Source organism: Pseudophryne corroboree, chromosome 1 (genome assembly GCF_028390025.1).
Source record: "Pseudophryne corroboree isolate aPseCor3 chromosome 1, aPseCor3.hap2, whole genome shotgun sequence".
Lineage (NCBI taxonomy): Eukaryota > Metazoa > Chordata > Amphibia > Anura > Myobatrachidae > Pseudophryne > Pseudophryne corroboree.
The window spans coordinates 955,089,474-955,107,023 of record NC_086444.1 but is presented as its reverse complement, the minus strand read 5'-3'; the positions used below and the strand labels follow the sequence as shown (position 1 = coordinate 955,107,023).

Sequence of the window (17,550 nt, the reverse complement as noted above, 5' to 3'; positions counted from 1 at the left end):
AACTATATATATATCACTACTGCAGCCGGACAGGTATATATTATATAATGACGGACCTGCTGGACACTGTCAGCTCAGCACTGCAGACTCCTAAAGTAAGCTACTAGTATCAAGAAGATAGAAAAAAAAAAAACACCACGGGTAGGTGGTATACAATTATGGATGGACGAGCGACTGCCGACACAGAGGTAGCTACAGCCGTGGACTACCGTACTGCGTCTGCTGCAGTGCTAATATAGACTGGATGATAATGATATTAAAAATATATATATATCACACTACTGCAGCCGGACAGGTATATATTATATAATGACGGACCTGCTGGACACTGTCAGCAGAATGCGTTTATAGAATTAAAAAAAACACCACACGACGAGTGTTTAACTTTTTCAGGCAGACAATCACAATATACTGGTGGTCAGTGGTCACTGGTCAGTCACACTGGCACTGGCAGTGGCACTCTGGCAGCAAAAGTGTGCACTGTTAAAAATATGTACTCCTGCTATAACTGCTCCCCAGTCTCCCCCACAATTAAGCTGTGTGAGCAGTGAGCACTCAGCACAGTCAGATATACAGTATTACATAGATGATGCAGCACACTGAGGGCACACTGAGGCTGAGCACAGATATGGTATGTGACTGTGTCACACTGTGTATCGTTTTTGTTCAGGCAGAGAACGGATTAATTAAACTGGTGGTCACTGGTCACACTATCAGCAAGTAGTACTCCTAATATGCTCCCCAAAATTAGTAAATCAAGTGTCACTCTCTACTACTCTCTAGTCTACTCTAAACGGAGAGGACGCCAGCCACGTCCTCTCCCTATCAATCTCAATGCACGTGTGAAAATGGCGGCGACGCGCGGCTCCTTATATAGAATCCGAGTCTCGCGATAGAATCCGAGCCTCGCGAGAATCCGACAGCGGGATGATGACGTTCGGGCGCGCTCGGGTTAACCGAGCAAGGCGGGAAGATCCGAGTCTGCCTCGGACCCGTGTAAAAAGCGTGAAGTTCGGGGGGGTTCGGTTTCCGAGAAACCGAACCCGCTCATCACTACTAATTTCAGCTTTGCATTGCAATGCTCAGAGATGAGTGCAATCTAGATTCCATGAGATTATTTGAATGAGTACATTTCACTGATTTTCTATGCTATAGTAGTAATTTCTGATCTACTGTCATCATGACTGTGGATCAAGTGGACAATTATTAGAGCTTGTTTCTGGTGGTATGTATAAAAACAGTTTAGTGATGGAAAAATATGTTATTTGGATTTTTAGTATAAAAAAAATTAACTAAATATCCCCATTTGAGAATGTATTATTAAAATCATCCTTCACTAAAAATATACATAGAATAACTTTGGATCAGTGTGCAAAATATTAGATTATTATATATTGTTAACAAATCATGAGGATGCTTTAATGACTGATACAGTATACTAAATATACTGAAATATAATTAAAATATATTATGTATTATATATATTGCATATATATTTTATTAATGTCCCTGTTAATGATATTAATAAAATACAGTGTACATTATACCTTTTAAGTGGTCTGCATATAAAGTGTATAGGAAATAACATTTTAGACTACTTTATATCCAAGTGATATTGTAATCTCAAAGGACTAACTTTTAAATTATTTTGGTATTTCTGTTTAATTTAGTTGTTGAATAGAGTAAGGAATAACAGATACGCAACTAGACATTTTGGTGCCCTATGCTAGAAAGAGAGTTGGTGCTCCACCATATTTAAAATAGGAGCAGTGTGTGCCGAAGGCACATTATAGGGCTGTGGCTTCATGGGGAAAAAACGTGGCCACAGAATAGTACCGATTCACATTACATATAATGTGACTAATGGACAGTAGTGTCCATTAGTCACATTATATTGCAATACACAATAGTGTCCAATAGTCACATTACATTGCACAGTGTTACCTCTTATACACGTTACACCATAGTAGAGCCCCTTATAAACATTACACCAGATAGAGCCCCTTATACACATTACGCCAAGTAGAGCCTATGTACCAGGAACGTGCAGTGAGGTAAATGGCTCAGGAGGCATTGGCTAGAGCCAGAGCAAGATTTACACAAAATATATGAGCCAAACAGTGCATGTGGGCATTATACCCAGGTGCAGCAATATATACTGCTGGAAATTTGTTGAGTTTTTATCAGAGATATGCAGAAAAGATAAGCAGATGAGGCACTGCTTCACCTGCCATAGACTTTTTACTCCAGAGATTAGACTATAAAAATTATTTAAATAATAAAAAGAAGATATTTATAATATATTCTTTGTATTTGTCATATACTTTATATAGTCAAACTTCTGGTTTAAACATTAGTATGGCAGGAAAGGCTCTGCCTCACCTGCCTCACCTGCCTCACCCCACTGCACGCCAGTGCCTTGTACACATTATGTCAGGTAGAACCCCTTACACGCATTACACCACAGTAGAACCCCTTATACACATTATGCCGGTAGAGTCCCTTACACACATTATGCCAGGTAGAGCCCCTCACACACATTACACCACAGTAGAGCTGTTATATACATTATGCAAGATAGAGTACCTTAAAAACATTTAAAAAGATTGACTCAACATTTTTTTGCATTGTTTTCGCCATCAAAGCACGTGGAACCCCAATTAGTGTGCCGCATCCCCTGGGACATGTTACTATTCCCATCATTATCCACGTGGATGGTCAAGTATGAAAGAGCTGATTAAAATACTAATAACCCCTAAAAAGCTGTGTTGACCATATGTGTGTCGACCATATGTGGTAGACCATTTGAAACAGTCGACCTTTTACACCTGTAAACCATAAGCACTGTCAAACTTTTATATGTCGACCCATTGACCATGTCAACCTTTTGGCCATGTTGACCTAATGCATGTCAACCATTAGTGGTTTATCTAATACCATGTCGACCATTTAATAGTCAACCTATAATACAGATACTGACCCACGCAGGGAGTCGCTAGTCCAGTATCACACTTCATTACAAGCAGCTCTGGGACCCTCCAGTTCACTTCTCACGCTGTACTGCGGACCACATGGGGGATGACAATCGGACTGCCCAGCGCTGCCTGCTACAATATTCACAGTGGGCAGTGCTGCAGTTGTCGCCTGCAATGCAAACAGAGCAGGCCAATCGTGGTCAGTGCAGATGATACGCCCGCCCGAAAAATTGCATGGCATGCAAGGCACCGTCTGCACTACTCTAATTATGGCCCTGAGGGATAGAAATGGTGTAGTCTGTAAACTGCAATTTAAGTACCTTGAGTCTGTTTGGAGAAAGAGTGCTATATACAGTAAATAAAACAATTTTTATATTTCCTCTTTCAGCAAGTAAAACCGATACATACTTGGATATAGTTCAGAATATTAAATTGGCTTAGTCATAGGCTGTCACCTTTTCTTTTCCTAAGGAACTTAACAGTGAGATTTGGGTCATGGTAATGGTAGCCAACAGGTCATTTGCATGGGTTGGGTATGTGTGACCGGCGGTCAGGAGACCAGCACCACGCAGCGTGCTCTGTGGCTCGCTGCGCTTCCCACAGGTTCTATTCCCGCTCTATGGGAGTCATGGACACCCACGAGTGGGAATATTCACTGTTGGTCGGCATGCCGACTGGCGGGATTTTTAGATGCCGGAATTCCAGTGTTGGTATTATGACCAGCAGTTTCTGGACCACTGGTCACATAACCGCATCCCCATCTGCACACAGGGCCAGCTTATGCTACTGTCCTCCCAAGTGGACACCCGAAGTGTTGGGTTGAGTCAGATGGCCCTCACCAAAGCTTCCATACAGAGCACAAACAAAGGAGGGTATTGTGGACATCCTGCCTTGTGCCTTTCATAGCAAAAGGTTCTGAAAGGAAGCCGTTGACCTGTTTTCTCACCGAGGCCAATATGCTGCAGGGTCGGGAGATATGTGGGGGGTTTGGATGTTCAGCGGCCGATATCATTGTGCTTGGGGAGGGGTCGACCAATATCATTGTGCCTAGTGGCAGCCTAACCCCTAAATCCGGCTCTGCCTCACAGCACTGAGGTCATGTGTTCAACTCCCACCATGGCACTAACTGTGTGGAGTTTGTATATTCTCCCTGTGCTTGTGTCTGTTTCCTCCGGGTACTACAGTTTCCTCCCAAAATCCAAAAATATACTTGTTGGTTAATTGGCTCCCAATAAAATCAACTCTAGCATGAATGTGTGTGGTTTACATGTGGTAGGGAATATAGATCGTAAGCTCCACTAGGGCAGGCCAGGAACTGGTGTGAATGGCCAAATATTCCCTGTAATGCACTGCGGAATACATGTGCATTATATAAGTAACTGGTAATAAACAAATAAATAATGATTAGATGTGGAGCTAGAATAGGAACAAATTCCTATTGTAATGGTACAGGAGCAGTGGTAAGGGGGTTCCTGAGTACCTAATGGACTTCCTTTGTATGAAGTAACCTCAGAAGAATCAAAACTTCAGCTGCAGTGGTTCCCAAAGTTTTTTTCACTAATGGCACGCTAGAGTATAAGAATTTGTTTTCATGGCACCCCTAGGCCACACATTTCTCATTGAGAAATTCAGAAAAAAATATTAAATTAAGTAAATTGTGTTTATAAGTCATTCTTAAGGCCAGTTATGTGGTGAGGGACCAGATTCACTTCTGTTTGTCCACAAATGGATATGATGGGACATCACCAGCACTGGTTTTGCATATTGCAATGAGCATAAATAATATGAATTGGTCCTGGACCACTAACCCAAGGAACCCCTGCAAGTTCCAGTTTAGGAACTACTGCTCTACTATAAATCTTTAAAAAAAAAAATATATATATATATATATATATATATATATATTTTTTTTTTTTTTTTTTCCTGTAATATTTGCAAAAATTATTTATTTCTCCCTCTGTTCTGCAGCAGTTCAACTGAGGGAGAAACACATATCACAGTGATTAAATTGGTCTGGCTTTTACTATTTGGACCCCTTATGACACTTTTATATGATTATCACCCCATCAGGACCAATTCGGCTTATTAAAGCTCACTTGTGGATTTGACTGTTTCGAAGATAACTAATCCTCGTCAAAAGTGTATTTAACTGATTATTTTGAACCATACCCCTGATGAATTCCCGTGTGGATGAAATGCGTAGGGTCGTTCTTGGATCGTTTTTGTAATCGCCTGTACCTTTTAAAAAGGTTCTTCACCTAAAGAGTTCACACCCATAAGAGTGAGGTGATAACCTACCATTGCATCCTTCGAAATTGGACAGGTCAAATTGTTACCATCTATGTGAACTAATATCAACTATATGTATCATGTGTTATAGAATGTTTTAGCAACTTCTGTTTTTACACCAGAAATAAACTTTTCAGTATCTAATTTGACATCAGCTTCCTGTATATCTTATTATATTGTGTAACACTGAGTGACCATTTGAAAAAAGGTATACTACCTACAGTATTAAGAATGTATTAGTGTATATATATATATATATATATATATACACACATATATATATATATATATATACACACACATATATATATATATATATATATATATAGACAGATATAGATATAGGTGTATATATATATACACACACCAATATCTATATATCTATATATATATATATTATATATATAATTATATATATGTACTTGTGCCTTCCAATTTCTTAAACTTAATGGAATAAAGAGGGTTAGTTTATCCAGTAGTCAATATTTTAAAAAGCTCTGTTGTAGCGCTGTGTAGAGAGCAGTCTCTCTAAAAGCTTTGAAGACCTCTCCAGCATATTTCTGTGGTGCCCACTAAGTCATAGTTACATCCCTATTTGGGTGTTTCTTTCTGGATATACTATTCATCAGCTTATAATGGCATCATGCAAGCACTGAGTATAGAAGAATGCACTCACACCTAAATACTTTTTTTCACAAAGCCTATTACAGTAGAGTAACAAAAAAGATATAGCGAGAGCACATGGAAAATTCTGAAAAAGATGTTGCATAACCCAGTACAAACAAGAGGGACAAGATGTAGGTTATCAGGTCAATCTTTTTCGTAATAGAGCTTAATGTAGCTGTCAACATGTGTTTAGAAAGGAGCACTTATGAAACAGCTATTTAGTATGCAATCCTTTCTAGCCATACATAACAAACACTTCCATAATATATTTAAGGCAACCTATTACAAACCAGATAATACTCCTTTCACACTGCCATAAATATCCCGGGATATTGCACGTGAACACGTAGTAACCCGGGATACTCGGACTAATCAGCACCAGTAGCAAAACACCACCCAACCAGCAGTCATCCGTGTCTGCTGCTCGACTGGACTGGCCCATCTGACCATTGGCCCTTCTGGCATTTGACAGAACTGCTAGATGGCCAGTCCGGCCGTGCTCACACACCACAGACACAAATAACGACAGGACAAACTAACACGGTGGCAGTGCGCATGCCTTTACTGCCAGGCTGCAGAGGCAGGTGTCAACTTTAACTGCTGTGATCACTGCATTGCGATCGCATTGCTGGGTAGCATTTCTCATTTTTTCAGTAGCAGATTTTGCAATTTAGCAGTATTTACTACTGATGCTGATTAGTCCCAATATCCGGGTTACTACGTGTTCACGTGCAATATCCCGGGATATTTATGGCAGTGTGAAAGGAGTATTATCTGGTTTGAAATAGGTTGCCTTAAATATATTATGGAAGTGTTTGTTATGTATGGCTAGAAAGGATTGCATACTAAATAGCTGTTTCATAAGTGCTCCTTTCTAAACACATGTTGACAGCTACATTAAGCTCTATTACGAAAAAGATTGACCTGATAACCTACATCTTGTCCCTCTTGTTTGTACTGGGTTATGCAACATCTTTTTCAGAATTTTCCATGTGCTCTCGCTATATCTTTTTTGTTACTCTACTGTAATAGGCTTTGTGAAAAAAAGTATTTAGGTGTGAGTGCATTCTTCTATACTCAGTGCTTGCTAGATGCCATTATAAGTTGATGAATAGTATATCCAGAAAGAAACACCCAAATAGGGATGTAACTAGGACTTAGTGGGCACCACAGAAATATGTTGGAGAGTTCTTCAAAGCTTTTAGAGAGACTGCTCTCTACACAGCGCTACAACAGAGCTTTTTAAAATATTGACTACTGGATAAACTAACCCTCTTTATTCCATTAAGTTCAAGAAATTGGAAGGCACAAGTACATATATATAATTATATATATAATATATATATATAGATATATAGATATACGCTAGCCGCATCTTAGAGAAACACCACCCAACCAGCAGTCATCCGTGTCTGCTGCTCGACTGGACTGGCCCATCTGACCATTGGCCCTTCTGGCATTTGACAGAACTGCTAGATGGCCAGTCCGGCCGTGCTCACACACCACAGACACAAATAACGACAAGACAAACTAACACGGCGGCAGTGCGCATGCCTTTACTGCCAGGCTGCAGAGGCAGGTGTCAACCCTAACTGCTGTGATCACTGCATTGCGATCGCATTGCTGGGTGGCATTTCTCATTTTTTCAGGAGCAGATTTTGCAATTTAGCAGTATTCTCTAAGATGTGGCTAGCGTTGTGATGTCATGATGTTACATTGCGTATCCGCCTTTTTCTATATGGTGAGACACAGTCACTGGCAAGAGGTGCCAAGGTCGACAACGTGTGGGCAGTGTTGTAACTGTCCCGGAGCGGCAGCATCAGCTCCGGTGTATGCAAGTGTCAGATTGATATGCATGTACACAGTGGCACATGCAGGGGGGGGGGGGGGGGGGGGGGGTTCTGAGCACCCAGAAACCCCCTCTCCACCAAAAAATTTTTTTTATTTTTTTTGCTGCATGAGTAATATTAATGGCTGTCTAGCATCCTCTGCAGCCTGCTTTCTTCCTGGTGGCACTTGTAAGTGCTTAATAAAGGTTTACTTTATTTTAATCATAGTACATATATAGCCATGTGCATACATATATACACATGTATATACATACATATAAACACACACACACACATATGATATATATACAAACGTATATATACATATACTGTATGTATGTATATATATATATATATATATATATGTTTAATATGCTATGTGTATATGTATGTACATATATATATATATATATATATATATATATATATAGGTGTATAGATGGTATATATATGTGTAGATATGTATATATATATATATATATATACACACACACACACAAACAGACACACTAGTTTTACGGACCCAGCATATACTGGATCACCTCAGTCCCCGCCCCCGTGCTTGGCTCCACCCAGTTCTGGAAACCCCCCCATGCAAATCCTGCATTTGACACTGGTACAGGTATGCTGGTTTCTATCCTTCTCCTTATCTCTTACATCAGCACTTCTCTGGACTCTCCCTTGATCACCCTGACTGTGACCCTTCCTTTGACTGCCTCCTACTTTTCTCTCCCTTTCCTATCCCCCATCAGCTGCAAAATCGTACGTACAAATACATGTCTCCTGTGTTGCTACTGCTGTTTTCAGTTGCGTAGTCCCTCATTCTTGCACATAGGCTGCAAATGTGTACGCAATTAGGATTGAGTTTGCTATGACTCCAGTGGGCGTCTCTGTTCATTCCTGGGTGGCAGTTTTATTTGCTAACATTAGTAGTTACGTAGCCGAGAAAATTGCAATAGCAATTGCATTTCATACAAATATGAATTAGACCCAATGTCCCGTGTTTTGAGCTGAACTGGAAAAGTGATTTTGTCATGTTAGCAAATATATGTGTTAACTAGCGCCTGACCATTTTTGCTGGTTTTGGTTTTGTCCTATATTTGTCAACCAGTGTTGGTTATGGATTCAGTTTTGTATTTTGACCATGGCTGGTTTTGGTTTTGTAATTTTTTTTTCAATTACAAAAAAAGCTTAAATCACATACAGTAATTAAGGCCTTTTTTGTTCCTAGAGTATTATAAAACTCAACAACATTAATTTCCACAAATTTCCACTCAGTTTTACCAACCCCACACCTCATAATATTGTTTTAATCCAGTTTAGTCCAAAAGGCTGCACCGAGCCAGCTGGCTGAGTAACCTCAATTACAGTGAGTTGAGGCCTGGCAACAAAAAGACAATAAAAGAAAAATTCAAAAAAGATTGATTGATAAATTGATTATGGTGGGCAACTGAATGGTCTATGGTATCCATATTGATGAACTCAACATACACTTTTTGTACAATTAAAAGAGCAATTCTTTTTTTTTATTCGCAAATGACAGCTCACAGCGGTGAATCACCCTTATATTTATTATGTTAACAATAAAAGAAGAATAAATAAATAGATTGATTTATTGATAATGGAAGGCAATGGCAAATGTATAGTCCATATTCTCAGTGAGGTGAGGCCTAGCTGCAAAAAGACAATAAAAGATTAAGACAGCCACCAATGTCTCCAAAAATGCAGCCTATAATAAAAATAGCACTAAAGTACATATAACAAACAAAAATATCTATGCAAAAAAGACCATCCCTAGTGCCCCCCTAAAATTACAGCCAATCTTGAATAGAAAAGTGGTGAAGGTGGAATTGTTCTTGGGCCCTCCCACCCACTTTTATGTTTGATATGAAAAAGGACATGCATAGTTTAACAAATCAAGCACTTCCGTGACAAGGGCTGACACTTTTGTGGCTGAAGTGCTTGATTTGTTTGGGCATCCAAAAACCAATTTTTTTTATAAGGACTATCTCTAATCACTAATGAGGAGGTTGATGATCAGGATGTTAATTACATTATAATCTTGTAAAATAAATTTCATGAACTCGGCAGAAATGACGTAACATGGAGGAGGTGCCCAGCTACTAACTTTGGCCTCACAAATTGATCAGCTGCCTTCACAAACATTGTCAGGATTTGGGTAAAAATTATTTTCCACACCCAAGAGGTGGCTTTTATGATCTAATGCCCAGGCATCACAATGGCTTTCTTTTTTATCACAGGCAAGAAATGCAGCCACTGGTGGCTGACTTACACAAACATCATCAACATCCTCTTGTTCAGTGTCAGATGATCCCCTTATCCTGTTTCTCTTCCACACAAGCATTCTGAATTTCTATTATCTCTTCATCGCCATCTTTATTTGTACAACTCACCTCACAGGGGCGTATCTAGAGATGTAGAGAGGAGAAGGCCTGTGTGTAGGCTCCGTCTGGGCCCCATCCTCTCTAGCCAGCAGTGAAGTATCTCTGGGAACTAGGGTCCCTAGGAGACCATAGTGCTGTCTCAGAGCCTAGATTGCATGCGCATGGTGGCCATTTTCCCAGAGACTTTCCTGCTGCGCATGTGTGAAACACCTGCAAAAAAGCCACACCATTTTTCCAGTGATTTCTGCAGCACTGCTGCTGCGTTATGGGACTCCAGAGGGTAAGTATTAAAAATAATGGGTGCAGGGTGTGTGGTGTGGGTCCCCCCACATACACTGCACCCATTATAAATAAGCCAGTATTTTTACCAATGATGCAGAAATGGTGGAAAGAGGCGAAAGAGGCTTCTCTATGAGGACAGTGTGAGAATCAGACTCACACATAGCTATGATGGACAACTCAGGTATGTGTGATGGTTCTGAACACACCATTTGTTCTACTGCCTTAGTGGTTTTTATTTTTTTTACACATCTTCTAGACTCTGAGTGATAAGGTCTGGCATAGTCATGAAAGGCAGAAGAAGATGTCTCCCTGACAGAACCACCACTCATAAATAAAGGACAAGGCCTGGGTTTATCTTTGCCGCTGCTTGCGGTGAATGGCATGTTGCAAATTTTTTTTTTTGCGCTACTCTTTCCCTTTAATAGACATGTTTTTTCTTTACCACTGTATATCTTAGATGCCCTGACTTAAACTCACTATTCCCTTGAGCATCGGCTTTAGGATGACATTGAAGGACTAGTATTGTCATTATGACTGGTTACAGCAGTTGGAGCATTAGGATTTGCTTGCTGCTCCTGCTCTTCTCTTGATTGATTGTCGTGATTCACATTGATGAAGACACTTAAATTGTACAAAAACTACAGTTTAATAGTATTATTTATTTACACTCACTTCGGAGTCACAGTACTTTCACACAGTCAAATCACATTATTATGACCACCTCCTACATTTGACATCAGCAGCGCATAGGCTATGAAGTATGTCATGTTTCGTGCACAAACTTGGTGGGTATATAGGGTATACAATAGGCCATCTGCATACATATACTTTGTTGCTGTCATGGGTAAAAGAGGCGATTTATCCGAGTTGCAAAAAAGGATGATTATTGGCTTTCAGGCTAAGGGTGGCAGTTTTTCTGAAACAGTGCAGTTTGTGAACTGTTCGCATGCTGCTGTGGTAAAGGTGTGTCGTGACTGGACAAATGGCACCATTGCGAATAACTGACATGGAAACTGTGGAGCACCATGCGCCATTGATGTGAGAGGTGAACATCGGCTACGAAGGTGTGTGAGGGCCGACTGACATGCTACAGTGGAGCATCTCACCATCAAAATGTATCTGTGCCAACTTTCCAGCACCTTATTGAGTCACTCCCAGCCCGTCTAGCTGCTGTCCGTGCTGCATACAGCGGTTACTCTGGCTTTTAACTGGTGGTCATAATAATGTGACTCGACTGTGTATAAATATATATGCATATAAACATGCAGACATTTTTGTTATTATGACTTTAATTCTGCAATAATACTGTAGTTAAAAATACTCCCATTTATGCCACAAAATTGTAATACTGGATAACAATAAGATAGTGGGCGACTGGAGACTGGAGAGGCAGTATATGACAGCTGCACAGAGCCGGCCCTAGGCATAGGCAGCTAGGCAAATGCCTAGGGCAGTTGGAATGCTTAGGGGCACAAGCAGTTTCTGATGATTTAAATGATATGCAGCATGCCTATATTCTGTGTATGACTGCGGCTGTATCTGCATATGAAATGCTACGTTACAGTGTATTCCTGGAAATCACAGTAACATAGCATTTTGTATGCAGATACAGTCACAGTTGCACACAGAATATAGGCATGTCAAATATAATTTTTATCAGCAGAAGCTGCTTGTGCAGCCTAGCTACATAGTAATGCAAGTAAGATGCATTTTCATCAAAAAAGGCGCCCAACGTTAGCAAAGCTTCCAACTGACTCACGCCAGGCATTTCCTGCTGAATGGCGTATTGAGGCAAGATGTATGAGGACACGTCTGTATCCAAGCAGAGGCAGAGGTCACAGTGTTAGCGGCAGTGTAAGGGCTGTGTGAAGGGGGTTTGGTTGTGCAATAGTGTCCAGCATATGTGTAAGGGGCAGTATGTGTGTCATTATGTGTATAAGTGCACTAATAATGTGCGGGATATGTGAAAGGGACATTATGTGTGTCATTATGTATAAGGGCATTAATAACTTGCAGCATATGTGTAAGGGACATTATGTGTATAAGGGCATTAATAAAGGTTGGCATAATGTGTAAGGGGCATTACTGTGTGATATTATGTGTATAAATGCATTACTAATGTGTGGCATTAGGTGTATAAGGTGTATATAAGGTGTGGCATTAGGTGTATAATGTATAGAAAGGGCACTACTGTGTGGTCTAATGTGAATACAGAGCAACATGGTGTGGCGTAATGTGAATAAGGGGCACTACAGTGAGGAGTAACGTTTATAGGGGGTCATTCCGAGTTGATCGCTAGCTGCCGTTGTTCGCTGCGTAGCGATCAGTGATAAAAATGGCTAATCTGAGCATGCGTATGCACCACAGTGCACACGCGCGTCGTACGAGTATGAAGTCCATTGTGGTTTTGCACTGGTTCTAGCGACGATTCCAATCGCACAGACGAACGCAAGGAGATTGACAGGAAGAGGGCATTTCTGGGTGTCAACTGACCGTTTTCTGGGAGTGTATGGACAAACGCTGGGTGGGTATCTGACGTCATTACCGTGTCACTTGTCGCAGCAATCATCGCACAGGATAAGTAACTACAAGGCTGGTCTTGTTTTGCACAAAATGTTCGCACTCCTGCAAAGCGAAAATACACTCCCCCATGGGCGGCGACTATGCATTTGCACGGCTGCTAAAAACTGCTAGCAAGCGATGAACACGGAATGACCCCCATATAGTAAAGTGGTACTACTGTGTGATGTAACGTGAATTACGGACACTGTCACATGTTAAAATATGAATAAAGTTGCACTACAGTTTGGCATAAATTGAATTGGGGGTACTATTGTGTTGCCATGCCCCTTCCCAGCAAGAACACACCCCTTTTTGTGCTGTACGCTGAATGTGCACACTGTTCCTATTTAAAATATACGGGGTAGGAACACCAAAATGAGGACTGCTATGGGTGAGGGGTGATGGTGCTGGGAAAGGGGTGCTAGGTCAGAGGCGGAACTAGTGGAGGTGCTAGGGGGCAACAGCCAAAATCTTGCCTAGGGTATCATACTGGTATGGGCCAGCTCTGGTTAAAGATGAAGAGTGCCCAGAAAGGCCTTGCACAAAAATGAAAAGTGGAAAAGAAATTAAATATTTGTTAAACTTTACCATCAACTCAGCATCTGCATGATAGCCGAAAGGATAAACATCAATGAGGAAACTGTTTTACACCAAGATCTTAACATGACAAAAGTTTGTACTAAGATGTCTCCAAGGCTTCTCACTGCAGCGCAGATAGAAAATTGAAAGCCAATTTTTACAGACACTTTGTGACAAATTCAAGAGGACTCACATTTTTTTAGATAAAGTTATTACTGTACTTGTGATAAAACATGGATCTTCCAGTACAATCCTGAGACAAAACACCAGTTCATGCACTGGAAAACACCATCATCACTTAGAAGGAAAAAAACAAGTCATAGCAAATCCAAATTCAAAGCCATGTTTATTTTTTTTCTTTGATATCAGGGTGTTATTTTGTCAGACTGGGCACCAGAAGGTGCAACAATGAATTTATATTACTACAATAATGTTGTAGAATCTTTGCAGGAAAGAATCAGAAGAAAGAGGCCAGAGATGTGGAAAAATGCACCCACTCACCAGCCCACACAGCTCTCTTTGTGAAGCTGTTTTTGGCCGAGAAACTGACTGCAGTGCCAGAACACCCTCCATACTCGCCAGACCTAGCACTGTACTCAAGAGAACCCATTCTACATCAGTAACTGAGGTAAAGAAGAAAACGACAGAGCTGTTGAGACAGCTGACAGATAATGAGCTGCAGCACGGCTTTGACCAATGGAAAATAATAATGCAGCAGTATTTGGATACAGAAGGGGAGTACATAGAAAGGAAAAGGAGTTATAATGTACTTAATATACACCTTGCATGTATTTGTTTGGCTGTATCGCATAACATTTACAAGAGAGGATCAAATATGATGTCACATTTTTGACACCTCTTGCCTACTCTCCCGGAATGGCCGGGAGGCTTGCAAAATTCGTGTGACACTCCCGGCCCCCGGAGAAGGTGGCCAAGCCTCCCGGGCCTCGCTCTGTCTGCCTTCAGATCCACTGCATCTACGGGGAACCAGATGGCGCGATTTGCACTCAATCGCATCATCGTAGCCATGTCCCCTGCTGTACAATGCCAGTAATATCAGCATTGCTCAGTGGGGATCCACAATGATGTGAACATTCTTGCATTGCCCCTCTTCCCACAGCCTACACTATAGCACCACGCTCCCAGACAGCCCCTCTTTTGCCACAACACTCCCCCAATCCACCGCCAGCTGGCTATCCTGGCTATTCCCTCCTCCCGGAGATGGGCTCTTGAAAGTAGGCAATTATGCTCTTTACCCCTTTCCTCATAGGATTCAGTGTAGACAGAATTCAAAGTCCTAGAGTAATATTAGCTTTAGAAGTTAATGTGGTGACTATTGCTTGTATAACATTATGACAAATGGCAGAACTGCTTAAGATATAGGTGCAGTAAGTTTACAGTTAAGTTTGTTTTACCTACCCAAGAGGTTGCACACTGTATTATATAATGTGTCCTTCTTAGATCTGAACTGTTGTGCTTAAATGTCAGGGCTATTTGTCCCAGGTCACCCCAGATAACGTGCGTCACATCAACAGTGGTCACACTACAGGTACAAGCATGCTTTTGCTTTTATAAAATCTCTCGATGAAAATGACAGTTATCACCTATACAACCATAGCCAATATATTCTACAGCACACTTTGAATTACATGGGACGTAACATACAGACAGATATATCAATCAGAGAGTGCCCTGCAAGCGGGAGTTTAGAATGTACTGCATAGTGTAAGCCTTATTGGCACTATGTGCTTCCTCGCAAAATACAGTATCTCATGGCAATAATTCCTTTGTATATTATTATTTGGGCTATAATGTGTTTTATTACTATCAAAACCAAATTCAAAGCTATTTATTTATTTTTATATCTTTACATAATCAAATATAGCCAATGTCAGTCAGTGCAACATCACATTTCCTTCATTCAGAAACATTCCATCATATTAATCCGTCCTTTATTAAAGCACACAAAGCTCTCCAGTCATTAGAGCAAGTTCTGCATTATAATTAATTATGAGAATATGATCAGAAAAAATGACTGACTCCTGACAAAAGATTAACTTGTGCTTATTATAGCATCTTATCGCTGTAACATAATTGCATTAATAAGTATACTAATAAAAGCTTTTATGTGTAGTATCTTGAATAATTGTTTTATAGCACAGATATTCAGTCACTGAATTGTATTGCTATAAGTAAAATATAAACCTAAAAAGTTAATATCTAATTTTAATACTGTAGTGGCATAATAATAATAATAATAATAATAATAATAATAATAATAATTAATAATAATAATAATACTCATTTACTGCTTAGAACATGATTAATAACTGTAGTTCCATTAAATATAAATTAAATACTGGACATCATCCAACCATTGATAGTCTACAAATAAAAGCAATGTACTAAAAATATCCTAATTATTAAGACACATGTTAAGTAATTTCATATAACAAAGCCAGATGAATCATATGGAAATCATAAAAACGTCTTATTATATCAAGCAAGCATAGCAAAGCACACGTTGCTGCTAACATTGATGCTTCTTATGTAAAGCTTTCATCTTAACAGGCAGTATTGTCACAGAGAACAGTGTCATATTGAGGAAGAACAATCTTGTACTGACCTGAACTTCTTTGTTCTTTTTTCCCATTGAACTTCTCCCATTGCTAGCTGTTTCCCGTACAGGGACTACAGAAATCTGTTGCAGGGGCATATTGTTGGTGCTACAGGTAACCAATACCTGATTGGATACTTGATGCTTGCACTCCCCCTTTGTAGCCCACCTGTGTAATAGCTCATATCCTTGATTTTCCAAGATCAGTTCTATACACGAGGAGGAAGAAAAAAAAAAAAAAGATTATTGGAAATGAATGTTCACAGTAAATCCGGATCTTCTAAAAGCACAAGACACAAAATTCATTAAAAAATGAAGACATAATCCAGTTAGTTTTGCCAAAAGATGAACACGACAAGTTTCAGGTAATGCTCTGTCATTCGAACACCCTTTCACTCCCCCAGGAGCAGTGTGCAATTCAATTTCTATGGTACCTAATAGCTGCCATGGAAACCAAGGAAACCTGGGTCTCACAGGCCATTATTAGCAAGTGTTTCCTCTAATGGCACAGACTTCCACATTTGCAGCGGCTGCCACTTCTGCTTTTGTTTCCCAGTTGATTCCCCAGGAGGCAAGTGAGCACCCTGAGATACTGCATCGTGCTGACTAGGTAAATAGGCATAAGGCTGAAAAGCTTAGTGTCCTATTTTGGAGCCAAATCTCTTCCTTGAAAAGCACAGATAGCTTGCTGTGTCGTTCATGCGTCTAATCTGCTTAGGTCAAAGGATCTGCCTTCAAGTGAGGAACAGCAGTGAGTGATTCAGGTGTAAAAAGCAGTGCCACACTGGCAGAAGCAATGTGCTATTCTGGAGCTGGTTGTAAAGCAGATTCCACTTGCTGTATTGTGTGTGCAGACTGTATGTGTACATGAGGCATAATCAGCAACTGCAGCTCAGCACAAGCAACAGAAACTAAGAAATAAACGTAAAACCTCACAGACACACACAGACACACACACACACACACACACACACACACACACACACACACACCCTTTACTTGTTATGCTGGCACATAACATGCTGCACACATTTATATAAGCTTGGCATTTAAAGCAGCTGGCTTATTACAATGAAAGACATTAACTTTTGCTTTGTGTCGCATTTATGACAATACCTGCTGCGAGTGCTGATTAAAATTCTAATTTGTAAAGTGACCAAATTCTCACGGAGAAAGCATTGACATTCAGTTAGCTTAATGAATAATGGAACAAACTGTACAACAGCAGCATCAGCTACAGCGATGGACATTGGCATGAACCTTACAAGAGGTCTCCCATGTGTCTCTGTCCACCTCTGGCTCAGTCACATGTACCGTAGGAGAAAAAGACCTTACAGTACTGTAAG

General features: G+C 40.3%; 1 protein-coding gene across 4 annotated transcripts in view; it reads right to left on the bottom strand.

Annotated features, from left to right (window-relative positions):
• The window catches only part of MARCHF1 (membrane associated ring-CH-type finger 1), a 508,234-nt gene extending 491,132 nt beyond the window's left edge, over positions 1 to 17,102 (bottom strand). For 2 of the 4 annotated variants that reach the window (XM_063920437.1, XM_063920435.1), the window contains exon 1: positions 16,214 to 17,102. In XM_063920437.1, the coding sequence (XP_063776507.1) occupies positions 16,214 to 16,303 (90 nt within the window). In that variant the 5' untranslated portion in view covers positions 16,304 to 17,102. The remainder of the gene's footprint in view (positions 1 to 16,213) is intronic. The other 2 variants (XM_063920436.1, XM_063920438.1) reach the window with 2 other exon arrangements.
• Between the last annotated feature and the right edge of the window lie 448 nt (positions 17,103 to 17,550).